Source organism: Ambystoma mexicanum, chromosome 11 (assembly GCF_040938575.1).
Source record: "Ambystoma mexicanum isolate Mex_15411 chromosome 11, UKY_AmexF1_1, whole genome shotgun sequence".
In the NCBI taxonomy this organism is placed as follows: Eukaryota; Metazoa; Chordata; class Amphibia; order Caudata; family Ambystomatidae; genus Ambystoma; species Ambystoma mexicanum.
This window is the reverse complement of record NC_090934.1, coordinates 967,940,779-967,967,636: the sequence shown is the minus strand read 5'-3', so window position 1 is coordinate 967,967,636 and position 26,858 is coordinate 967,940,779. Positions and strand designations below refer to the sequence as shown.

Sequence of the window (26,858 nt, the reverse complement as noted above, 5' to 3'; positions counted from 1 at the left end):
AGGGGAAGCCTGAGGGTGGGTGAGGGAGAAGGATGTGGAGTAGAGGAGAGTGAGGACAAGATGTCCTGAGTTTTATAGATGAAGTAAGAGGCCAGAGAAGTGCGGAGGGCCAGGGAAGTCAGAGGAGAAGTGGAGACTGCAGAAGGATTGGCGAGTTCCTTGCAGATTTTGAAAAGTTCAGCCTTGATAGAGGCTGCAGAGGTGTGGGCTTGTATAGGCCCTCTTCTTCGAGCGGATGGAGAGTCTGTATTGCCTTCCGAGCAGGCGGCAGGCCAGTTTGTCAGAGGATGTGCTCAAAGCCTTCCACTTCTGCTCAGCCGCTCTGCACTTGCGTTTAAGAGCAGCCAAGTCAGAGTCATACCAGGAGTGGCACTGGGAGGCAGGTTTCATGCGGATCCTCATGATAGGAGCAAGGATGTCCAGAGTGTTGGAGATGGAGAGTTGAAGGTTGGTAAGGGCTGTGTCAGTATGATGGTAAAACATGGCATATGGCCTAGTTGTGCCTCTGCTTGTAATGCAAAACTAGGCAAATGGTTTTAGAATCTAGGCATATCCTGGAAATACCAAAACTGTTGCCTGAGCCCTTACACATATAATGCCGGCACATGGCACATAACAAGAACATGGGATGACAATGGATTGCATACGATTTTTGTATCCTCGTATGTGATGGAAAAGCTTGCCAAACATGTGCATAAATGAGGTATGATGCACTCCAGTACATGGCAAGTTTGCTGTCTATCTATATAGGTCATGCTCTGTGGATTTGGTGAGAAATCAAATTGTTCTGCAAACAGGGCATGGCTGCAGGGCAGACTTTCATAGAGTGGACTTGTCTAGAAACCTCATCAGGTTTTATGGGAGAGAAAGAGGAGAGTAGGAGGGGAGGGGAGAGGGAGTCCAGGGGAGGCCTGAGGGTGGGCGAGGGAGAAGGGTGTGGAGTAGAGGAGAGTGAGGACAAGATTTCCTGAGTTTTATAGATGAAGTATGAGGCCAGAGAAGTGCGGAGGGCCAGGGGAGAAGTGGAGACTGCAAAAGGATTGGCGAGTTCCCAGATGCCAGTGCAAGCCATGCACTGTGAGCAGCACACATGTGGCTTGGCTACAGGCCAGGCCCCTCACTCACGCCAAGCTACTATTGGTAGCGGTACTGTTCATATAATAGGAAATGGGTGCAGGCCATGCCCCTTTCACGGTACCCACATGTAATGTGCATATGGTAAGCCCTATGGTCCTGTATGGGGTGCATACATCAGGTATTCAATACAAACAGGGCACTGTTGATGGGCTATGCCTGCAAGTACTGTGGCATGGGGACCTACAGTCGTGCTATGGATGCAAGCCATACCCTGTGCACAGTACCCAACGGCCAATTGCCAAAGGCATCCACTTGAGCATAGCCTGTTGGCTCTGCATGCAGGGTGGTGCTGTCTGGCCATGCTCACAGGGCATGCTCTATGTGGAGTTCTTACAAGGTATTAGCAGAAGCCTTTCGCTGTGAATAGGATTGTTTGTTTTTCTACTAGTATCACATGGGTACTGATGCCAGTATAATCAGCCATGTCTGGCAATGACTGCCCACACTGGAGACACTGCCTAATCACACATGATGTTCCAGATGGTATACAAAATAACATTGTCGGTGGCATTACTGATGACATTGTGAATGACATCTTTGATGATATCATTGATGAGTATTGTAGCCAGGGATACTCCAAAAGGGATGGCAGAAGTCTATTCCCTGTTCAGAGTACCTAGTGTTCATAGCTGCAGGCTATGGTCGTTGGGTACAGGGGGCAGCGGTACTGCAGATTACGCATGGCAACAGTCATCCTGTGTGGGCACTCTGGGCAGTAGTACTGTGATTAGAAAGCACAGAATCTAAAGTGTTAGACTATGGCCAATGGGTACTGTAGGTAGGAGCACTGAACGCCGGGATGGTCACAGTTCATACACTTCCCCTATATGCATCATCCACAAAGGTGTGGCTGTAGACCATGTCCTGTTGGAACTGTAGAAACTGGTACTTCACATGGGGCATTGCTGCAGACCATGTTCTGAGCAAAGTATCTAGAGGTCATGGTTCTTGAACTGTTGGCACTGTTGACAAGAGGCCCCAGGCCATGTTCTGTGTGCAGAACCCATAGGTCAGGGCAAACAATGCAGCTTTCAGCCTCATTGTTTAACATGTCATGACACCCCTCAGGGACACAACAGGAACATGTTCTCTCTCTCGTAGATTTGCAACCAATGCAATGCCAACTGTAATGTACAAAAAGGCTTACGATTTCACATTTACAAACCACACGATATATAGTTTTGTGGGTTGTTTTTCATTAGAACATCTTAATACCATTATAGTACAGTAATACGTATTTACCCTTTGTGTGCCATCTCTCTCTCTCTTTCTCTCTCTTTCTCTCACACACACAGACACACATACACATAAAGAGTGTTGGCAAAGGAAAGTATGTGTGTGAGAGAGAAAAAGAGAGAGAAATTTTGGGGAATGGGAAAGCGGAAGACAATGGGTAAATATGCAATAAATCCCTATAATGGTATTAAAGGATTCTGGTGATAGACAAAAATACCAGAAGCCAAATTAAAATTGGAAATGTTATCAGGAGTTTGAAATTACATTTTAGGATCATTGTGCACAAAAACAATAATTTAATTTCTTGGTCAGAGATGAGATCAAGAAGAGAACCTGCGATTGAACAAACTGGGAGGATGCAGAACTCAGATTGGCTTCACACCCGACAACTCCTCAACATCCATCTTAACTCTCCTGACTCTTCAGGAGCTTTCCGCAACCTATGCAACTCGCTCTCTCTCTCCATTCTACCATCTGGTCCAACACATGCTGCTGGCCACACCTTGAATGCTCTTATCTCCACAGACATTCCTCTCTCTTGTCCTCTCACCACCCCACACTCATGGATTGCCCATTCACTTCTCTCCTCTCACCTGAAGTTTTCCTTTTCTTTATCGCTGACACACCCTACACTGCCTCCGACCCTCAAGCTTATCCAACCTATGAAAAAAGTGTCAGTGGCTGCCTTTGCCTCCACCTACTCTACTCTTTCTACTCTTGCGGCTGACTCCCACCCTGATACAGCCCTCTCTAACTTTCACCTTTGCATTTCCAATACCCTCGACATCCTTGCCCCTGTCATGAGGGTCTGACAGAAGCCTGCCAAAAAGTGCAACTCTTGGTACGACTCGGACCTGGCTGACCTTAAACGCAAGTGCAGGGCAGCGGAATGGAAATGGGAATCTTCAGGCACACACTCGGACAAGCTGGCCTGTTGTCTTCTGCAAAGGCAATATAGACTCTGCATCCAGGCCAAGAAAAGAGCTCATATTCAAGCCTGCATCTCTGCGGCATCCAACAAGACGGGCAAACTTTTCAAAGTCTGTAAGGAACTGGTCAATCCTACTGCAACCTCTTCCTCTACCGTACCCACCCAGGCCCTCTGCTCGGCACTGGCTGCACACTTCACCACCAAAACACAGGATATCCTATTTTCTCTCTCCTCCGTACCCACTCATGCACCATCATCTCCTGGGCCCCCCTTCGCCATCCCCACCACTCCCCTTCGTCTCTCCTCACTCTCCCATGTCACACCTGAGAAGGTACATAGACAAGTTCGATCTATGAGAGCTTCTTCTAAATAGATGGACCCCTGCCCCTCCAAAACCATCAAGGACAATATTGACTCGCTAGCTCCAGACTTGGCAGACCCTGCCACCTCTCCTTCACCACTGGAGTCTTCCTAACTTCTCTCAAGTATTCTATTGTGCATCCTCTGTTCAAAAAACCCTCTGCCGACGCATCTATTCCGGGTCTATCGCCCAATCTCAATCACTCCTTTTCTGGGCAAATTACTGGAGAAGTTGGCTATCTCACCACTTCCCCACCACACTGAATCTGTTGGTTGTCTCCATGACCATCAGTCTGGCTTTTGGAGCATCCAGAGGCGTGTAAACTGCACTTCTGAACACCCATGAAGACCTGCTCTCAAACCTTGACTCTAACTCTCCCTCTGTCCTCATTCTTCTTGACCACGCCTCTGCTTTCAATACAGTAAACCACAACATCTTGATCTCCCATCTCCGTGAGACCCTGGGCATCACTGATCAAGCCTTGTCATGGCCAGCATCCTTTCTCTCTGACTGTCCTTCCCAGGTAGAACTTGGTTACTTCCTCTCTGCTATCATTCTCTCTACTTGTGGTGTTCCACGGGATGTAATCTATTCCCCTGGTTTTTCAATGTTTACATGGCCCCTTTGGCCCACATGATCTCTGCCTTCACCTTCAACTTCCAGTGCTATGCAGATGACGCACAGCTCTCTTTCAGGCTACCCTCGGCCTCTTCCTCGCTCATCCCTAACTGTCTATCTGCAAAATTCAGTCCTGGTGTGTTGCTAATGATCTCTGCCTTAATGCCAGTAAGACAGAGATCGTCCTCATTGGGACCCCTGCTCCCGCTTTCCCACTCTCACTCTGGCCGACCACCCTTGGTCCTGCACCCTCACTCTCTAGTGAGGCAAAACATATGGGGGTAATTTTCGACTCTACTCTCGCCTTCTCGTCTCATATCTCAGTGATGTCCTAAATGTCCTACTACCAACTGCACCTCCTCTGAGGTATTCTACCTTTTCTCACCTTCCCCCAGAGACTCTTGTCTCCAGAGCCCTGGTTCTCTCCAGACTGGACTACTGCAACAGTCTCTTTCTCAATCTTCCTAGCTCTACTCTTCCACCTCTTCAACAGAACCGCAAGACTTATCCTTGGCCTCAGGACCAGGGACGTATCTCTCCAGCACTGAAATCCATCCACTGGCTCCCCGTGGCTGCAAGGATCAAGTTCAAGTCCCTCTGCATAGTCCAAAAGTATTGAGTATTGTGTGGACCTGTCGGAAGCAGCCTCTTTCTGATCATGTGTGTGAGAGCAGTGAGGTGCAGCTTGAGGCATTTCCCCCCACGTACAGAGGTTCTTTCCTCTGATCTTGGACCTCAGACAACAGGGAAGCGAGTTACTGCAGTGAGAGCAGCGTTGAGTAGCGGAGAGGCGAGTCGGCGTGCTACTGCTGCTGTGCTACTGTGCTACGGTGTGCACGCAGCTCTCCGACATTATTGGACCTTCTCTGGCACTGCTTGACCCCGGCCTTCCCAGCCCTCCCTCCCGCGGTCCTATGGGGGCCATGAATGGAGCTCTTTAGCTAAGGTCAACCTGCCCAAATTACCCAGCTGGAGGGGGTAAGTCTGCACGGAGACCAGTGTTATATAGTCTTGCATTCCTGTGGTGGCGTGGTGAGGTGATCTTTGGTTCATCGCTCCTTTAGTGTAATGCACTGCGTGGCAAACTGGCATGGTAAGGAGGCGGAAAACTCAATGACCTGGCAAAATCGTTTATGCAATCTTGCGAGGCAGGAGACAATAGACAAGTAATTTATGATGGAGGCACTTCTTCAAGACTGCCAATGGATGAGATCAAACTTCAAATCTGTATCTCAAACAAAAGGTCCTCCACAGGGTTCATCAGATGGGGTATCAGAATCTCCAACTTCGCAGGTAGTAATTGTGGATGCTGAAGTTGACCTGCAGGCTGTGGGTGTGGATCAACTAAGGAAAGACCCTGAAGCCGGTAGGAGTGACCCGGTGGGAGACAAATTAGGGAGAAACCTGTTTGAAACAAACATCTTCTCAGTATTCAAATCTAAGAAGGGGATGGAACCAATTGTACATGAAGATGATGCAAAAAAAAGATCACAACTTAATAAAAAAAGGAAAAACATGCCTGCCAAACTAAAAAAGAAACTAAATGGCTCGCGGGTATTTCTAAGACACAACGCTCACCTCCAGATAGAGACAATATCCTGGCTTCAAAAAAAGCCAGAAAGGAACTGTCATTACAGAAGGACAAAAGTCTCAATGTGCCACCGGCTTCAGAAGCAATAAAAGAAATTGGTCAAGAGCGGGCTTATGATAGGGATTTAAGTATCCTATTAGAGGAAATTGAGAATGTGGAGGAGGATGAAAGATGTAAAGAAGTGAGTCGCTCTGAATGGGAAACCAAAGAAAGCTTGATGGACATGGCCCATAAACCTCAAATAAAATCTCTACCGATCGCTGAGAGACAAACTGCGGTTGAAGAGGCTAAAGTGCCAGTTGATCATTTCAAGACATTGGAAGAAAAAAGAAATGGCAAACATCAACAGACTCCCATGAAGAGCACAATGAGTAAGGAGGAAAATAAATGGGAGGATAAAGATGCAAGAATTAATGTGGGAGCTAAAAGATCGAATGGCAATATAAGAAACTCCAATTTGAAGGGAGAAAGGAGTGCTAAAACCGGTGACAATAGAAGTGACAGCAGAAAAGAAAACCCCAACACGAAGGAACAAATGAGTGTTAAAATTTATGCAGAAGGAATTAAAATGGACACGAAAATGCCAGTGTTAAATGATTAACTGTATTCTGCCAGCACATAAATTCGCATCTAGGGATATTAAGATTGTGGAATTCATTGAGGAGCAAAAGACTGATTGGGTAATACTACATCTAGTATCCCAATCTAAGAAAGACTTTAGGCCTCATTACGAGGTCGGCGGAATGGGTTAACCAGCACAGTAATGGTGCCGGTAAACCCATTCTGCCCTATTACGAGGTTCCCTTGTGGGACCCGCACAGAACATCTGGTCAGACCAGACGTCCTTTGTGGGTCCCGCAAGGGGACCAAGGAGCTAATAACGGGCCCGTTGATAACAGGCGCGTTATTAGCTGCATCCCCATTCCCATTGAGCCCTACGGGGGCTCGAATGGGAATGGGGAATGGTTTTTTGAATGGGACTTACCGGGTCCTCCAAGGTTGGAATGACCCGGTAAGTCCCCATTCAGGGAACCCGGACCTGGACACGATTTTGTAGGCAGCCATGGCGCTAATAGCACCATGGCTACCTCCAAACTCGTAATGAGGCCCTTAGTACTAACAACAAAAGAGAAGTTCCTGAGGTTGGGCTATGAGGTAAGCGATTACCATGCACACATCCGAGCTAATTGGAGAGAAGTAACAGCACCCAGAGAGGTGGAGAAGGATGTGCTTACTATGAGATCCAAAGTTAAAGACCCAAAAGAAAAAGCCAATTGGAGAGAAGTAACAGCACCCAGGGAGGTGGAGAAGGAAATGCTCACTATGAGATCCAAAGTTAAAGACCCAAAAGAAAAAGTGATATCCTTAAATGAAAGTAATGAAGAAGAAACCACAAGGACAAAGAAGTAATTAACATCTATAAAGTTCACCACTGCAAATCAAAAAAAGACCCAAGAAGGAAAGGTGGAAAAAAAGGCTGACAGTATAAAGGAGGGGGTTTCTTGGGCGTGGTTAGCTGAAGCTTTGGACCGTCCAAGATGCCACTAGGTTTATGAAGAAGCAAACTCAGCCCTCTTAAAGATTGGCTGCTGGAAGACAAGAGGGTTTTGCTGTCTATTCGCTGAAAGAGTACCGGACCTAGGTCTATTTGACATCCTGGTCTTCCAAGAGACCCTGCTAATGGAAGCACCACAATGTGATGGATATTTCGTATTTAGTCCTATTGAATCCAGCTCCAAAGGGTATAATGGGCCGTCCATATGCGGTCCTGTTACCATTAATTAAGATGGCATCAGGATGGTCAGTATCTGAAGCTAAATGTCCCAATCCATATCCATATGTACAGATTCTCTTTCTAAAGCAAAAGACTGATGCACCATATCCTGCACTGATCTTAATGAACATTTACTGGTGAGTAAACATGGGAAAGAGTGGAAATTTATGGGCTCTATAACAAGCTGTATAGATAAAGCAATGATTGAATGGGAGGAGGTGAAGTTTGTGATATGTGGAGATTTAAATATGAAGTTGTTGGATAAGATGGGTCGGATTTTGAATGAGAGCAAATGGAAAGATAGAGAGAGAGAATGGATGCATAGTATGGGGGCAACAGAAATGTATATGCTAAATGCTCAAATTGAGGGCGATATCCCGGGTCGTCCAACATGGAAAGGGGGAGAATCAGATTCGTGTCTAGACTACCGCTTTGCCTCTGAGAATCTTAGGGAGAAGATCGAGAGATTTGTAATTATGCCACAGAGATACAGCGATCATGACTTGCTGGACATATACATCTCTGTGTGGAAGGTGGGTGAAAGTAGGAAAGAGATGAAGGAGGTGGAATTAGGTTGGGGTGGAAATCGATTAAGATTGAAACCACGGGAGGTTGTGAAAGTGAGTGGGAGCTATCTGTCCCAACTGCGCGAGGATCCCTCAGTCATAAACTATACAGGGCGGAAAGGGGATTCAAGGAAAAAGAAAAACTGGGTTCGGAAACATTTTTTTTAACAAAGGTAGCGGGCGCCCCTCTCTCGCAAGAACAGACATGATAACCTGTTCAGTGGTTATTAACCACTTGAGAGTTCGCAGCCACTGCTTTTACCCACTGTGCCTTTCACAGATGGGAAATATCCATTTGCATATCAGTCTTTGTCCTGCCCAGGGGCAGTCCAGCACCGAAATACAATGGCAATTCCAATCTGAACGAGAGTACCACCAGCAACCCCATACACGTGTTTCACCCTTGTTGGGGATCATCAGTGAGGTGAAGCTGATGCCTCTCTAAGCACAGTGAGAGGGAGACCACGTCTGGTTGCCCCCAGGAGACCTAGGGTTATCAATCCCAGGTTCCTTAAAAAATAGTTTAACAAAGGTAGCGGGCGCCCCTCTCTCGCAAGAACAGACATGATAACCTGTTCAGTGGTTATTAACCACTTGAGAGTTCGCAGCCACTGCTTTTACCCACTGTGCCTTTCACAGATGGGAAATATCCATTTGCATATCAGTCTTTGTCCTGCCCAGGGGCAGTCCAGCACCGAAATACAATGGCAATTCCAATCTGAACGAGAGTACCACCAGCAACCCCATACACGTGTTTCACCCTTGTTGGGGATCATCAGTGAGGTGAAGCTGATGCCTCTCTAAGCACAGTGAGAGGGAGACCACGTCTGGTTGCCCCCAGGAGACCTAGGGCTATCAATCCCAGGTTCCTTAAAAAATAGTTTAACAAAGGTAGCGGGCGCCCCTCTCTCGCAAGAACAGACATGATAACCTGTTCAGTGGTTATTAACCACTTGAGAGTTCGCAGCCACTGCTTTTACCCACTGTGCCTTTCACAGATGGGAAATATCCATTTGCATATCAGTCTTTGTCCTGCCCAGGGGCAGTCCAGCACCGAAATACAATGGCAATTCCAATCTGAACGAGAGTACCACCAGCAACCCCATACACGTGTTTCACCCTTGTTGGGGATCATCAGTGAGGTGAAGCTGATGCCTCTCTAAGCACAGTGAGAGGGAGACCACGTCTGGTTGCCCCCAGGAGACCTAGGGTTATCAATCCCAGGTTCCTTAAAAAATAGTTTAACAAAGGTAGCGGGCGCCCCTCTCTCGCAAGAACAGACATGATAACCTGTTCAGTGGTTATTAACCACTTGAGAGTTCGCAGCCACTGCTTTTACCCACTGTGCCTTTCACAGATGGGAAATATCCATTTGCATATCAGTCTTTGTCCTGCCCAGGGGCAGTCCAGCACCGAAATACAATGGCAATTCCAATCTGAACGAGAGTACCACCAGCAACCCCATACACGTGTTTCACCCTTGTTGGGGATCATCAGTGAGGTGAAGCTGATGCCTCTCTAAGCACAGTGAGAGGGAGACCATGTCTGGTTGCCCCCAGGAGACCTAGGGTTATCAATCCCAGGTTCCTTAAAAAATAGTTTAACAAAGGTAGCGGGTGCCCCTCTCTCGCAAGAACAGACATGATAACCTGTTCAGTGGTTATTAACCACTTGAGAGTTCGCAGCCACTGCTTTTACCCACTGTGCCTTTCACAGATGGGAAATATCCATTTGCATATCAGTCTTTGTCCTGCCCAGGGGCAGTCCAGCACCGAAATACAATGGCAATTCCAATCTGAACGAGAGTACCACCAGCAACCCCATACACGTGTTTCACCCTTGTTGGGGATCATCAGTGAGGTGAAGCTGATGCCTCTCTAAGCACAGTGAGAGGGAGACCACGTCTGGTTGCCCCCAGGAGACCTAGGGTTATCAATCCCAGGTTCCTTAAAAAATAGTTTAACAAAGGTAGCGGGCGCCCCTCTCTCGCAAGAACAGACATGATAACCTGTTCAGTGGTTATTAACCACTTGAGAGTTCGCAGCCACTGCTTTTACCCACTGTGCCTTTCACAGATGGGAAATATCCATTTGCATATCAGTCTTTGTCCTGCCCAGGGGCAGTCCAGCACCGAAATACAATGGCAATTCCAATCTGAACGAGAGTACCACCAGCAACCCCATACACGTGTTTCACCCTTGTTGGGGATCATCAGTGAGGTGAAGCTGATGCCTCTCTAAGCACAGTGAGAGGGAGACCACGTCTGGTTGCCCCCAGGAGACCTAGGGTTATCAATCCCAGGTTCCTTAAAAAATAGTTTAACAAAGGTAGCGGGCGCCCCTCTCTCGCAAGAACAGACATGATAACCTGTTCAGTGGTTATTAACCACTTGAGAGTTCGCAGCCACTGCTTTTACCCACTGTGTCTTTCACAGATGGGAAATATCCATTTGCATATCAGTCTTTGTCCTGCCCAGGGGCAGTCCAGCACCGAAATACAATGGCAATTCCAATCTGAACGAGAGTACCACCAGCAACCCCATACACGTGTTTCACCCTTGTTGGGGATCATCAGTGAGGTGAAGCTGATGCCTCTCTAAGCACAGTGAGAGGGAGACCACGTCTGGTTGCCCCCAGGAGACCTAGGGTTATCAATCCCAGGTTCCTTAAAAAATAGTTTAACAAAGGTAGCGGGCGCCCCTCTCTCGCAAGAACAGACATGATAACCTGTTCAGTGGTTATTAACCACTTGAGAGTTCGCAGCCACTGCTTTTACCCACTGTGCCTTTCACAGATGGGAAATATCCATTTGCATATCAGTCTTTGTCCTGCCCAGGGGCAGTCCAGCACCGAAATACAATGGCAATTCCAATCTGAACGAGAGTACCACCAGCAACCCCATACACGTGTTTCACCCTTGTTGGGGATCATCAGTGAGGTGAAGCTGATGCCTCTCTAAGCACAGTGAGAGGGAGACCACGTCTGGTTGCCCCCAGGAGACCTAGGTTTATCAATCCCAGGTTCCTTAAAAAATAGTTTAACAAAGGTAGCGGGCGCCCCTCTCTCGCAAGAACAGACATGATAACCTGTTCAGTGGTTATTAACCACTTGAGAGTTCGCAGCCACTGCTTTTACCCACTGTGCCTTTCACAGATGGGAAATATCCATTTGCATATCAGTCTTTGTCCTGCCCAGGGGCAGTCCAGCACCGAAATACAATGGCAATTCCAATCTGAACGAGAGTACCACCAGCAACCCCATACACGTGTTTCACCCTTGTTGGGGATCATCAGTGAGGTGAAGCTGATGCCTCTCTAAGCACAGTGAGAGGGAGACCACGTCTGGTTGCCCCCAGGAGACCTAGGGTTATCAATCCCAGGTTCCTTAAAAAATAGTTTAACAAAGGTAGCGGGCGCCCCTCTCTCGCAAGAACAGACATGATAACCTGTTCAGTGGTTATTAACCACTTGAGGGTTCGGAAACATGTCTATGACCCTGAGGTGGTGAAAAGGAGATATCAGATGAGAAAAGAGATAAAAAAAAGATTAGGAAAGAGGAGCAAGAGGAAAAATCAAAAAGAATTAGAAAAGTCAGACAGTCTTACAGAAATTGGTGCAAGAGCTCCAGGATTATATGTGCACAGAATTACACAGAGTCGATTCTCAAAGCAGTCTGTGCAAAAATGCTAAAAATGTTTCGGAGCTTATTAACAATGGCAGTGTTTTTTGCCAAGCATTAACACTGGCAATGGTCTCGGAGAACAACTGGATTCAGCACTATACTACTCTGTTTGCTGATCCAGGATGGGTAGCGGGTGTGGAGGAGGAGTCCCAACGGCTACCTTGGGAATTTACCTTCGATGAACATGATGCCATTATGTTAATTGGTCATCTGAGTGCATCTCGAGCGGCGGGACCTGACGGTCTCTCAAATCAAGAGCTAAAGAAAAATAAAGAACAGTGGGGGAAACTGCTGGTAACTATGTTCTCACAAATAATAATAAGTAAAGAGATTCCATTGTCTTGGAGGGAAGCAAATATAGTCCTCATTTATAAGAAGGGCGATAGGGCTGAGCCTAAAACCTATCGCCCTATTGTCCTTCTTGATTCCATTGGAAAACTGTTTGCCACTGTCCTCCTATGAGACCTGAGAAATTGGCCTGAGACCCCCGACAGACAGGATTTGTAAGGGGGGTTGGCACATCCCTGAACCTTTTTATCATAAACTTATTGAAGGAAAGGGCATTTGAGGAAGGTAAAACTCAATTCCTGGGCTTCATGGACCTCAAACAGGCCTTTGATGGCGTCATACGAAAGAAATTGTGTGCCAAATTGCGAGCTTGGGGATGTCCATGGGTCCTGGTCGAAGCCATTGAAGCCCTATACACTGACACCTCTGTAAGAATCTGTCTGTCGTCAAAGCGGTTTCTCACCCAAAAGATCTCCTATACCTTTAGAGGGTTAAAGCAGGGTTGCGCCCTGGCCCCCCTGCTGTTCTGCCTCTATATAGCAGATCTGGTGGACTCACAAAAAGAGGTAAGAGCTTGCCCCCCGAATATAAACGAAGAGAAGATCCTGGGGATACTCTTTGCGGATGATCTAGTCTTTTTAGACCAGACTCTGATAGGACTACAGAGGAGGTTGGGGGCATTTGAGCTCTATTAAGTCAAAAATCTTGACCATGAAGTGGGTTGGTAAAGAAAAGAAGGAAACATTTGGCTGGAGGGTGGAGGGGATCCCTCTAGAAACTGTTGAAACTATGGTGTATTTGAGAATGACGATAAATAGAAGTAGGAACAAAACGGACCACTACCAATATCTGCAATTAAGATTGACAACGCTAACTAACCAGGGACGGGCCTTCCATCGTAAATATGGAAAATGTACACTGATCCCTCTAATCCCGTTCTACAAGCAAAAGGTGGCACAGATCTTAACATACAGTGCTGAAGCCACGCTCCATCTATCCTGCTTGGTTTGGGAGAAATTGGAGGGCCAGTTCTGGAGGAGGGTGTTGAGGCTCCCAAATAGCTTACCATTTTGTGTGATCAGGCAGGGGCTCAGATTGCAGTTGTTAAAATCTATGGCACAGTGGAAGGCAATGTCATTATGTAGGAAATGTTGAGCAGATTCTATGACATTGGCTTTTGCAATCCTGGATCTAGGTAAAGGGTCCCAGGATAAGCATCTTGAAATTTGGAGATTGAAAGTGGAAAACATCTTAAAGGAAAAGGATATAGAGATGGAAATGCTGATGCTAAATCCAATAAAGGCAAAGATGAAACTTATGGCAGGGGATTGGATCTCTACCCAAGATCCAATGTGAAAGCCTTAAACAAAAAAGATTGCAGACCGCATAGAGGAAAGAACTAAATGCCCTTCCTAGATACCTTCAACAATTCCCATCCCCAAGGTATAGAGACGTATTGCTTAGATGCCACCTAAACATCTTGGACACTAAGGAGGTGCAATGGTTAAGAAAAACCCCATGAGTAGAAAACACTCACAGTCGAGAACAGTGATACTGTTGAAACACCCATGCTTCTAATAACTAATTGTGAATCATTAAAGCAAATTAGAAGTCCCTTCTTGGAGGGGTTTGAATTGATGGGTGAAAACCCTTAATCCAATGGAATAGTGGGGATGGGTGTTAATAGGGGAACAGACCACATTGGTAATTTCTGTAATGAAAATGTTGGAATTTGTGCTACTACCAGTGTTTAGATTGGAGGAAATGAAGCCAGTTTTAAGGATGTGCTGTTGTGATAGATAAAGGATGACCATGGAAGGAATGTTCATGTTGTAATGTTAAAGGTTTTTACTTTGTTTTTACTTACAATATATTTTGTTTGTTTGACTTTCAAACCAATAAAACATAAAATAAAAAAATAAAAATTGTCCACAAGGCTTTCTGGGGTCGGGCCGGGCACCCTATTATCTACAATGCTCTCTTCCTAAATACTCTCCATCCAGAGCCCTCCACTCTGCCTCCTCCAAATCCCTGCGGGTGAGCCGTTTTCCCAAACAGAGATTTGAGGGTAGAACCTTATCCTCTGCAGGTGCCTCCCTTTGGAACATGCTTCCTGCCCCTCTCCGTCTTGAGCCGGACGTCCTTACGTTCCCAGAAATTCATCAAGACATTCCTCTTCTCCTCCTCTTTCTCTCTTCCTCTACCTTGCTAACCTACTTTCTCTTCTCTCCTGCTTCGTTCTCATTCCCAACCTGTTAGTCAGATGACTGGTCGCCTGGTGCACCTCCAGAGCCTCACAGGTCCCAGGCTCCCCCGCCAGTCCTGCACTTGCCTCCGGCCCTCCGCACTCTGCCTCGCATTACTGCATTTGGAATACGTTCCATGAGAGTGGCTCCCACTCTGCACTTAACCCTGGCTCCTGCTGAACTGGGCGCACTTGCCTCCCTTGCACTTCTGTCTGTGCACTTGCACGACCTTGAATGTACTAGGCTTAACATGTTTGTCTGTTCTTGTCCTCCTCTCCCTCCCCTCCCTAGCTGCCTGCATGCATAGGCGCATTGATGACCCACCCTTTCCTTGTCTTGTATGTGCCTCCCCCTCCTCACGCCCCCCCACTCTTTGTCACGCACTTATGCTAGTAGAAATGCCCTGGCCTAGTATGCTAGTTATTGCTGTTAGTTCATTCGGAATCTTCAAGGTCTAAGAATGACAATGTTATCCCCTTGTTCCAATCCCGCCTTGAAGCGTTTTGAAGCACTTCACTTGTGTATAAGCGCTTTACAAATAAACAATTGCAATTACAACTGTCTGCTAGTCTAACTACACCCTGGAAGGGTCTGGAATGAATACACCTATCATCCAGCTCTCTACCTCTCAACCTACTTGACAACATATTGCCAGTGGATTGGCCTCATGCAGCAATGCTACTCTGGCTATCAGGCACAGACACTGCAGGCAGAAGAAGGAGGAATTGGCAACTTCAATCCAAAACAACCACATTTAATATTACAGCAATTTAGGTGGATGAAAGTTGATAACACAGAACAGCGGATATGGGTAAATTAGAAGGAATGATTGGGCTGTTAATTCAAAACCAGGAACATCTGATCCTAAGTGATCCTGAAGCAATGCCCCACAAACCATGAGCTACAGATGCAAAAGAGAACACAGGCTCGCTCTCTACAACTATCCAGACATCACCCACATTTTCTGAAAATACTACGCTGTCAACCACAAAGTCCAGCAGGAGCTTATCAAGTGTCGCACTGAAGAGGACTCTTGAATGACGAAGAATATAGTGAAACTAAATCCCAGGAAAACATAAGTCTTGATGTACCTCAACAGAGCAAAACATCACCACAATGATCCCTAAGCAGATGAGTCGTGAACCTGCCCACAGATTAGCTATTTGGTAAAGAGCCATAACATTCTTTAGGATAGCTTTCTAATGCAGGAGCCACGTACCACTTGCCATGAAATGCCCACCCTGAGCCTGACGAGATAAAGTCAAGGAATTGAGGACTACCTAACAGTCCCGATATGAAGAGGCGGTAACGCCCCAAGGGATTTGAGGCAAGGTGCAGCGTTGCGCATTCGGGGAGCAGGTGCCAGTACTACCTTAAACTTTTTGCGGTTCCCAGAGGGTGACCGTGGCCCTGAAGAAAGTGGTAATATCGACATATACCACTGAAACTGGTCGGCCATACTTAGGGGGTTCCAGTGGCCTCTACAGTATTCAAGAGACCCTGTGACAGGAACCTCAGTGTACAGCACATGGTGTACACAGCTCCCCAACTATGGAGCTTTGTTTTTAGCTTTACTTTTGAAACTGTTTTTGAAGTCCTAAAACAGGGTAAATAAAAGTAATAATTAAATACCATGTATGACTTCTAACACCTTTTGGGGCATGGTGCAAAACACCTCCAAGATGCTCTTAAAGACTGCTATGTAGCAGTCTCTCTCATTGCTCCAAATAGGTAGGGCAAGCCTCTTCCTCTGTCCCTTAACACTATATAAGCGGCACACCACCACAATCTATGGTTTAGCAACCACAGGAGGGCTTAGTAAGAATGGTTGGAGGGCAAGGTAGGTTGTACTCACTGACAAAATTGTAAAATAACATTTAACAGTTGAAACCTGTTTCTGCTTTGTGTGAACATATTAGGGTATAATTACAGGCCAGTTACCGACCCCCAGTCCTCCAGTGTGTTTTCCACACATTTCCTAACCCCAACAATCCGTCTAGATTATTTATGTATTTTTGTTTATTTTTACATTTGTATAGCGCATTACAGCCCAAATGCATTGAGGCGCTTTTACAGGAAGTGTGCTAAGTTAAGATTGCGGTTACAGACTGTAATTGCTTAGTTACGAAGAGGAAATATACATGGTGAAGATTACGGTTGTGGTTACTTGGTTACAAAGTGGAGGATCAGAGGTGCTCAGATGCAAAATACAATACAGTTAGGTGAAGTTCAGTGTGCACTGATGTTAACCGATCCAACAAATAGCCTGGTTTTGATGGCTTTGCGGAAGGCTAGGTGAGAGTCAATGCTCCTGAGGTGCGTAGGTAGGGCGTTCCAGTGTGTGGCAGCCATGGCTGGGAAGCTGGAGCCACCTGCACGCACTCTATGGGTTTTGGGCATGGAGATCCGGTTTGTGTAGGCCAGTCTGGACGGCCTAGAGGGGGTAGGCATGGATATGTATTGAGCCAGGTAGGGGGGTGCGAGATTATGGAGGCATTTGTGCGTGAGGGAAAGGATTTTAAAGATGATTCACGGGTAGCCAGTGGACCTGTCTTCTGAGGTCGGAAATGTGGTCCTTTTTTGAGAATCTTGTGGCAGCCCTGAGGGCGTTGTTCTGAACTAGTTGGAGTTTAGCAATGTTTTTGCCAGAAGAGGTCCCACCAAGGAGAGCGTTGCAGTAGTCCAATCTTGAACCAATCGTAGCCGTAGCAATGGTAAGGCAGTTCTGTGAGGTAAAGAAAGGTCTTGCTGCATTAAGCAGTTTGGAATAGTATGCCGAAGAGGAGACAATGGCATTGACCTGCTTGTTCATAGTGAGATTAGAGTCGAGGTCGACTCCGAAGGTCTTGACTGATTGGGATACCGCGATGGATATATTGTCAATAATGAAGGAGCAGTAGTTTTTGTCCAGGTTACCCAGAATGGTTGGTGAACCAATGAGTAGAAGCTCTGTTTTCTTCCTGTTAAGGCACAGCCAATTGTCTGCCATCCAGGCTTGGATGGTGCAGTAAATGGAGTTAAGGATAGTCCTGTCTGCCTCATAGTCACCTGTAAGCGGGATGAGCACCTGGGTGTCATCAGCATAGTTGGTGTATGAGATGCCCAGAGAATCGAGCAAGTTGAAAAGAGGCCTTGTGAAGAGGTTATAGAGGGTGGGCGCGATGTAAGAGCCCTGAGGCACCCCGCATTTGATGTAACTGGGAGTGGCACACGCTGAGTCGGAAAAGACATTCATAGCCCTTTCCTGAAGAAATGAGGTGATCCATGCACAAGCTTTGGGGGAGAAGTTAGCTGCAATGGAAAGGTGGTGGCACAGAGTGTTGTGGTCCACAAGGTCAAACGCGGCCGATAAATCGAGGAGCAGAAGGAGCGCAGGTTTGCCGGCGTCTCTGATGTCATCCATTTGATTTTTTAGGTCAAGGAGGGCCGTTTCGGTCCCATGTCGTGGTCTAAAGCCAGACTGTCGAAGGCCCAGAAGACGGTGGTCCTCAAGGAATTTTTGGACTTGCAGGTAGGCTGCTTTGTCTAGTATTTTCAACAAGAAGGGGACAGTGGTGATGGGCCTGTAATTCCCTGGTACCGATGGGTCGAGGGAGGGTTTCTTGAGAAGCGGATGTACCCAAGCTTCCTTGAGGTCAGATGGGACCTGCCCAGACTGGAAGGATGCATTGATGAATGCTGTTAGGAAGGGTGCGAGTGTCTGGCCGCAGTCTTTAATGAGCTGAGCAGGACAAACGTCCCCCTTGCAGTTAGAGGGTTTGATGGGTTTTTAGGAGAGAAATGACTTCAGTTTCAGTCATATCCTTGAAGTTGAATGCTGGGGAAGAGTTGCTTTTAGGCTCCTTGTTGTGGATACTATTGTGATTAGTTTTAGTCTCCTTGTTGTGGATACTGTTCTGATTTGCAATTTGGAGGGCCAAGGCTTTTTGGCGAGCTAGGATCTTAGTTTGCAGGGTGTTTAGTTTGTCAATCATAGCTGATTGGATATTGTTGCACCAATTTTAATCCTTTAGGATAGTGGGTGGAGAAGTGGAGGGAGATTTCAGCTCCCTGAGGATGGTGAAAATGTCTTTGGTGCCTGATTTTGCATTGGCTATCCTAGTGTTGAAGGAGTTAGCTTTAGCTTGGATAATGCTTGATTTATAGTCTTTGGAGATAGGTTGCATCATTAGGTTTGGTTTTCCAAACTGCGAGGGCAGCTTGCTTTTTTGCACGTAAATGGCAGAATTCTTGAGTGAACCATGCGTTAGTGTGCCTGGTTTTCTTGGCTTTCCTGAGGGTGAGGGGCGCAATAGAGTCAACAGCTTGGGTGATGACCCGTTTGAAGGTGCTGGCCAAGGTTTCAGGGTCCTTTGAGAAAGGGGCCTGGAGTGCAGGCACCTTGAGGAGGGGAGTACGTTTTTCTGCAGTGAGTTGCCGTGAACTTCTCGAGAGGGCTGTAGGGAGCGGGATGGTGGGCTTGGGTGGCCCTTTAGAGGTGTCTAGGTCAAATTGAATGTAATGGTGATCAGACCATGGGATGGGTGAATTCTCTGTGATAAGCACTGAACAGTTGTGTTGGGATACCTAATCTAGTGAGTGGCCTTTAGAATGAGTCGGATTGGAGGTTGTTTGCGAAAACCCTAGAGTAGATAAGGCTTTGTTCAGGGTGGCCGCTTGGGCATCATTGGGATCGTTGAGGCCTAAGTTGAGGTCACCTATGAGAAGGACTTTTCGAGGTCTTTTTTAAGTTGCCTGACCGAGAGTGGACGAGGGAGTCATGGAATTCAGCGATCGGGCCTGGGGGTCGATAGACAATGTGAAGAGCCAGGGTGAAATTGGGAGAGAGATTGATTTTTAATGGAAGGTAGTCACAGCTATGGCCAAGGTCACGTTCAGTCCGCCTAATAGCAAGGGTTTCTTTAGCGATGAGGGCTACCCCACTGCCCCTTGAGAGGGTGCGGTCTTGCCTGTAGGTGGTGTACCCATCTGGAATGGCAAGTGAGAGGGCTGGGCCAGAAGTTTCATTAAGCCAAGTTTCTGTAATAATGAGGAGGTTGGTTTTATTCTTGAGAATGAGATCATGGAAGTCCAAGGCATGAGCTGGGACAGACAGTGCATTGACCAAACCACATTTAAGGTTGGTAGTGGGTGTAATTCCGAGGGAGGCTTTAGGGGCTATGGGAGGCGTCGCGGTGTCGTGAGTTAAAGGCAATTGTGTAGTCATCACTGTGGGGTCAGAGGGCATGGTAATGACGATGGGGGCTGCTGGCATAGGCTTTGTAATAGCATTGGAAGCTGCAGGCCTAGGGAAAGTCAAGGCAGGCAGAGGCATAGTCATAACATTAGGCGCTTCAGGCACAAGCATAGTCATAGCATTAGGGGCTTCAGGCACAGGCATAGACATGGCAGATACAGGCATAGTCATAGCATTAGGGGCTTCAAGCACAGACATAAACATGGCAGGCACAGGCATAGTTATAGCAATAGGGGATTCAGGCACAGGCATAATGAAGTCAGGCACAGGCATAGTCATAGCATTAGGGGCTTCAGGCACAAGATAGTCATAGAATTAGGGGCTTCAGGCACAGGCATAGACATGGCAGATACAGGCATAGTCATAGCATTAGGGGCTTCAGGCAAAGGCATAAACATGGCAGGCACAGGATAGTCATAGCATTAGGGGCTTCAGGCACAGGCATAAACATGGCAGGCACAGGCATAGTTATAGCAATAGGGGATTCAGGCACAGGCATAATGAAGTCAGGCACAGGCATAGTCATAGCATTAGGGGCTTCAGGCACAAGCATAGTCATAGAATTAGGGGCTTCAGGCACAGGCATAGACATGGCAGATACAGGCATAGTCATAGCATTAGGGGCTTCAGGCACAGACATAAACATGGCAGGCGCAGGCATTGTTATAGCATTAGGGGCTTCAGGCACAGGCATAATCAAGTCAGTTACAGGCATAGTCATAGCATTATGGGCTTCAGGCACAAGCATAGTCATAGCATAAGGGGCTTCAGGCACAGGCATAAACATGGCAGGCACAGGCATAGTGATAGTATTAGGGGCTTCAGGCACATGTATAGACATGATAGTCACAGGCATTGTATGCGACAACAATGATGTTTTGTCGCCAGGAGCATTGTTGTTGATGATTAGAGTTTGGGTGCCTGAGTGTGTCGGCGGTTGCACTGACAGGCTTGGGGGAGGGAGATGAGATGACGGCGCTCTTGGAGTATGCTGCTTGGGGGGTGGTGCTGGACACAGTGCGACACAGTGCGACACAGTTTCTACCCCCAGCCATTCCTACCCCCAACAAACCATCTAAGTGTATCAGTTTCTACCACCAACAACCAATCAAAGTCTAACACATTTTCTAACCCAAATACATCTATTTGCAACACATTTCCTACCCCCAACAAACTGTCTAAGTGTGACGCAGTTCCTACCCCAAATATCCATCTATGTGTAACATATTTCCTTACCCCAACAATCCATCTAAGTGTAACGCATTTCCTCCCCCAACAATCTAAGTGTGACAGTTCCTAGCCCCAACAATTCATCGATGTACAACACATTTCCTACCCCAACAATCGATCTAAGTGTAAAACATTTTCTAACCCCAACAATCAATCTAAGTGTAAGGCATTTCCTCCCCCAACAATCCATCTAAGTGTAACGCATTTCCTCCCCAACAATCTAAGTGTGACAGTTCCTAGCCCCAACAATTCATCGATGTACAACACATTTCCTACCCCAACAATCGATCTAAGTGTAAAACATTTTCTAACCCCAACAATCAATCTAAGTGCAACAAATTTCCTCCCACAACAATCCATCTAAGTGTACCACACTATATTTCGAGAAGTCCATAGTAAATAGCATCCATTCCCATTAAAAAGAGAAGTTCAAAAAGTAAGGTTATTGAGCCGCAGCAAGTATGTTGCATTGATGAATAGAGAGGGAAAGGACATGTGCAATAAATGCATTTGGAATTAAAATGTAACCTACAAATGTAAGGATTTTAAAAAAATGTAGAATAGAGATATTTATCATAAACGACAAACCCATTTCTCTGCAAATTTAGAAGTCTGAAATAAGTTGACTGCTTAAAAAGAATTAAGTATTATCATTACATTATTTAAGAATTAACATTTTGATAAGACTATTTCTGCTACACTTACGTGGCCCCAGAAGATATCCAGCACTATTCAACGTCCATCCCCTCTTTTCCTTTGCCTGACAAAAAAAGGAAAGATACATTTATGACAGCCTGAAGTTGTAAGAGAAGCATAGCCACATTGTGCTGCAGGGGTCGCCTAATCACTAAACATAATAACACAGTTTTCCGGCACCACAAGACAGGATGGGGGGCAGAGGGGCATGGGAAATCATAAAAATACAGCAACAAATAACAGTTATATTGGACAATCCTACTGAGCAAGTGCATGACAAGGTGATGGGTGAAAGGGGGTGGGGGTACAGGGAGAAGTGCAGGAGAGGGTGGGGGCGGACAAGTGGTGGTCAGGCCAAGGTGGCAAGTGCCAGGGGAAAGATGGAGGAGGGGGGGAGTGCGGTCGACAGTGAGGACTACGTTGGGATAGTCTGTGAAAGGGAGTCCGAGGACAAGTGCTGGCAAAAGATGCTGGGGGGGAGTGGTGTGGGGTTGTCTGGCCCCTGTATGACTCTCAAAAGACCAGGCCCCGGTTGCAGCAGCAGATGAAGAGTTTAGCATGGGAGGGGGAGAGTCAAGGAAGAGGAGAAAAGGAAGGTTTTGAGAAGTTTCCGGAACTTAAGAAGATTCGGCTCAAGTCTGGGATTGAGGGAGGATGTTCTAGAGGGAGGCACCAGCCAAGAAAAGGGATCTACCTCCCACTGTCTGCTTGGAGAAACGTTTGACATGCAGAGAGTTGGAGACAAAAGAACAAAGGACTCTAGCCGGGAGGTATTTAGGGAGAGAAAGCTGGATCTAGAGAGGTCCTAGGCACCAGACAGCCTCATGGATGATGCAAGGGTGCTTGAATTGGATTCTTGCAGTCAACAGGAGCCAGTGGTGAGATGTTAGGATGGGAGAGATGCAGTCCCTGGGTTCAAGGCAAAGGATAAATCTCGCAATCTTGTTCTGGATTATCTGGAAGAGGCAAAGGGAGGAAAGAGGCAGGTTGAGGCTATTGTAGTAGCCAAGTCTAGAGAGAACCAGGGCTCTGGAGACATTGAACTTCTAGGGGGAAGGTGAGGAAAGGAGGAAAGGTAGAATGCCCCATAGGAGATGGAGATGAAAATCTGACTTCTTGACAAGGTCCGTGATGTGTGGAGAGAAAGAGAGAGAAGAATCAAAGATGATCCCAAGGTTTTTTGCCCATCAGTAGGTGTGGGGTTGGGACCCAAGGGGTCTGGCAAGAGGGTGGGGCGGGGGACAAGGAAAAGGTGTCCCAATGAGAAGGATTTCTGTCTTACTGGCATTAAGGCAGAGATCATTGGCAGAGCACACCATGCTTGAATAGCAGTCAGGCAGTCAGGTATGATGGAGGAAGAGGAGGTGGAGGTAGGGGAAGGTAGACTGAAAGAGAGCTGTGTGTCATCTGGGTAACACTGTAAATGAGGGGAGAGAGTGGAGATCAGGTGGGCCGGAGGGACCAGGAAGATGTTGAAGAGCCATGGGGATAGGATAGTGCCCTGAGTGACACCACAGGTAGAGAGTGAGGTTTAGGAGAGAAAATGACCCATTTGTACTTGGGAGGGTCTGCTAGAGAGGAAGGATGTCAGCTATGCCAGTGCCCCGTCTGTGATGCCTAGGGTATCATAGAGTCAGTTTATGAGGATGGAGTGATTGATTGTGTCAAAAGCAGAGGAAAGATCGAGGAGGTAATTTAATTTGTCACCTCTGATAATGCTCTGTCAAAAACAGAATGAAAAATAGTCGCCACCATCTTGAAATGCTATTGTTTTGTACAGTGCATCCCAAAGTATTTAATGTAGCCATTAACTATTCCCTGACCCTATGAGCATCTATAACAATTGCTATATTGTGTTTAGGTGCTATTCGATTTTTATGAATGAGCAAGCACCCCCTTAAAAATATTATTGTAGTTTCAACATTTAAAACATTAAGACCTGAACCTCTCCCATCCCCAAATACAATAGCTTGGTAGCCCAAGACAGCCAGGTACGGAAAACAAACCAAGCCAAGCAAACAAAACCCAATAACCAGAACAAACCAAAAATGAAGCCAACCTCCCTCCCAAGTCTCGTCCACAATTCCCACCCAATATCACCCAAGGTATAACATAACCCTTACCCAGGGGAAACCAGAAAGTAACAAGATTATCAAATAATACCTAAACATGTGCCTTCTTCCCATTTGACCCATATGTTCTGATGTTTCTCATGACAATTTCTCATACTATAAACCTTTGTTTATAGAAACCTCCCCTACCCCCCAAGGAGAGTAAATCCCTTTCAACCACCCCCAAGGCGGTGGATACAAATAATCTGTCATATTTACCTAGGCCTCCCTCATTGGAGTTGTTCAGCATCCTCCAATTTGGACACAAGCAAAACCTTGCTGAGTGATGCGAACACCCTTTCCCAGTACACTTGAATATTTGGAAAGGTCCAAAGCATATGAAACCAGCATTTGAAAAAAGCCAATAGTTCTGGCACTTGTATTGTAGTGCACGTTACAGGTAGCATAGGGCTAATGAATGAGGAATGACAGTATGGGAGAAGAAATGACAGGAGAGTTATTGGGGCGGGGGGGGGGGGCTTTTGGGAAGGAGAAGGAAAGAATGACAGCATGGTGGCCAATGCCAAAACCAGTAACACTGAATGCACTATACATATGATGAGACATTTTAAGACATCTATCAAGAATGTACTTTTGATTAATAAAAATACTCAGTATTTTAAAGACGTTGGTAACAACTGAAATTCGCCAGCCCCTTTACGCAGTGCCTGCAAACGTTATACTGCATCCTGATCGGTGCAGAGGTGCAACGGACACTGAATCAGGAAGTGAATCAATGGACCGGTCAAAGAGATCACTAATTTATTTTGACCTACTTTCTGGGCATTTTAAAAGAATCCGGGGGACAGATTTGCAGCAAATTAGCAAGAGTATGCTTTCAAGACCAGAACACCTCTCCTCACAAATGTTTGGTGACAATCTGTCAAGCGGTTTGGGCTCTAGCCGCGAGCAACATTTTGTTTCCATTGAGGTCCATTGAAGCCCATCCCGATTTTGAAAAGTTTGGATCCTCACTACAATTATACCTTTCCTTGTTAAAACCCGACCATACTTTGCAAAATATTTCTGTCAGGTCTATATTTCTTTTGCTACGTTTCGTAGCAGATTTGTCAAATGGTACCAAAGTTATAAGCCAAAGTTATAAGCCGCTCAAAAACTGCTCTTCCTATGTGAAACCCAATTTATGCATAATTACAGGGTCGCTACTGCAGACCCTGTAATATATACACATATTTATATATTATAGTGCAGCAGTCAACGCACTATAGTTGAGTATTGCGTGCCATAGGAAACCCGAAAAATGAATTGCTAATAACTTTTAACTTGTATGACGGATTTGTCTGACTTTTTGCAAACAAAATTGTAGTTATGCGCTCCACAGACTGGACACTGTAAAACCAGGCGTCCTTAGCGGTTCCCCCGAGGATACCAGGGAGCTAACAAGTCCCCATTCCCATTGAACCCTATGGGGGCTCGAATGGGAATGGGGATGTACCGGGTCCGGGTTCCTCCAAGGTTGGAATGGCCCGGTAAGTCCTCATTTGAGGAACCCGGACCCAGTATGGGCTAAGGAGGTAACCATGCCTCAAATTGCAGCATGGTTACCTCCAACCTCGGAATGAGGCTCATAGACTCGCACAACAGCACACGACGGCCACTGACCAGAAAGCACCCCAAGCCCAGCGAACGGTGTTAACCGTGTTGAGGCTGCCAACGGCACATCACTGCTCTCTTGCACTTTTCCCGCTTACTCCCACTAACTCACCCCACCTTCCCTTTTCAGAGCCGCCAGACACCAGGGGACCACTCCAGTGGTGATAGTGCGTGGTAAAAATATCCTTTAACATTAACATTAACATTAATCTCCTTAATTGGCAAATCCATCCAGCAGTTAAAACCTTTATATCTGTTTTGGTGCTTTGCAGCTGAGAGGCTGAGAGAGGCTAATAACATTTCCTCAAAGGGTGTGGTGTTATTCCATTCAGTAGTTTAAAAAATATTTGATGGAGAAGGGGTGTCCCCTGCTCCCAAAATTATAGCCATATATGTGTCCCACAATGCATCAGCAAAGCTTTTCAGAAATGAAAAAGCTGCCCTTTTTTTGCTCGAGGCAAGAAATAACCGCAGTTATAACAGATAAACCGGGGTTAGCCAAAAACAAAAAGTGGAAAAAATGGCATTTGAAAGAGGACAAAAAGGATGAAATGGCATCAGGCTAGAGGTGGGGGGGGCTGGAGGTGAGGCTGTGACCAAGTTCAAAACTTAAACGTTTTCGACCTAACCAGGGTTATGTGGCGGGATAACAGTGGTTATGATAAAAAAAAGTACCTCGAGAATGAAAGTGCGCCAGACAAAAAGATGAGTGGGGGAATGGGAGAGGGCTACTGAGGGAAAAAGGACTAAAGAGGATTGGGGGAGCATGGAGCTGACTGGGAAGGCTGGGAAGAGTTTTCAATTTTGCACGCTTTTGACAGATAACCGTGGTTATTTCTGTACGTTTAAGAATAACTGTGTTTATCTGTGTTACATTACTAGTCACGACTAGTGGGGGGGAGGGTTTAAAAGGAAGAGTTAAAAAAATTAGATTAAGACAAGAAAGGGGAATTTTACAGCTACAGTGAGGCGGGTGATGATGGGTATGGCCAAAGGCTATGGATACTGGGTTACCTTAAGGACACTAATGGTGCAATATGGAAAGTGGCTATGGCCGTAGGCCATGGCTAATGAGCCCAAAGAAACCTAGTGGGCACCATGTCAAGGAGCCATGGCGAAAGGCCATGGCTAGTGTGCCCAAAAGAAACCTAGAGGTGAGGACATGGCAGAAGGCCGGCGCCACTAGTCATGGCCGAAGGCAATGGCTAGTGGGCTCGTTTAGGAAACCTATATGCAATATGTAGAGTGGCCACGTCCAAAGGCCATGGCTAGTGGGACCGGAAGAAAGCTATTGGGACAACATGTAAAGGGGCCATGGCCGAAGATCAGGGCAAGTGGTCATGGGCGAAGGCCATGGCTAGCGGGAAAGAAAGGTAGTGTTTTAAAAGATAGATATGATATGATATATGATATGATAAGTCATTTATAATGCGCCTGTACACAAGTGTTTCTAGGCGCGACAAGGCAAGGGAGGGAAGACATAGGGAGGACAATACAAATGACCTTACTGGGCCTTATGACATTCTGATCGTGCAAGTGCAAC

The 26,858-nt window shown here is 46.5% G+C and overlaps 1 protein-coding gene across 2 annotated transcripts in view; it reads right to left on the bottom strand.

The window, feature by feature from the left end:
* The window catches only part of GAL (galanin and GMAP prepropeptide), a 266,855-nt gene that overhangs the window by 167,235 nt on the left and 72,762 nt on the right, over positions 1 to 26,858 (bottom strand). For both annotated transcript variants that reach the window (XM_069624118.1, XM_069624117.1), the window contains exon 3: positions 21,600 to 21,654. In XM_069624118.1, the coding sequence (XP_069480219.1) occupies positions 21,600 to 21,654 (55 nt within the window). The remainder of the gene's footprint in view (positions 1 to 21,599; positions 21,655 to 26,858) is intronic.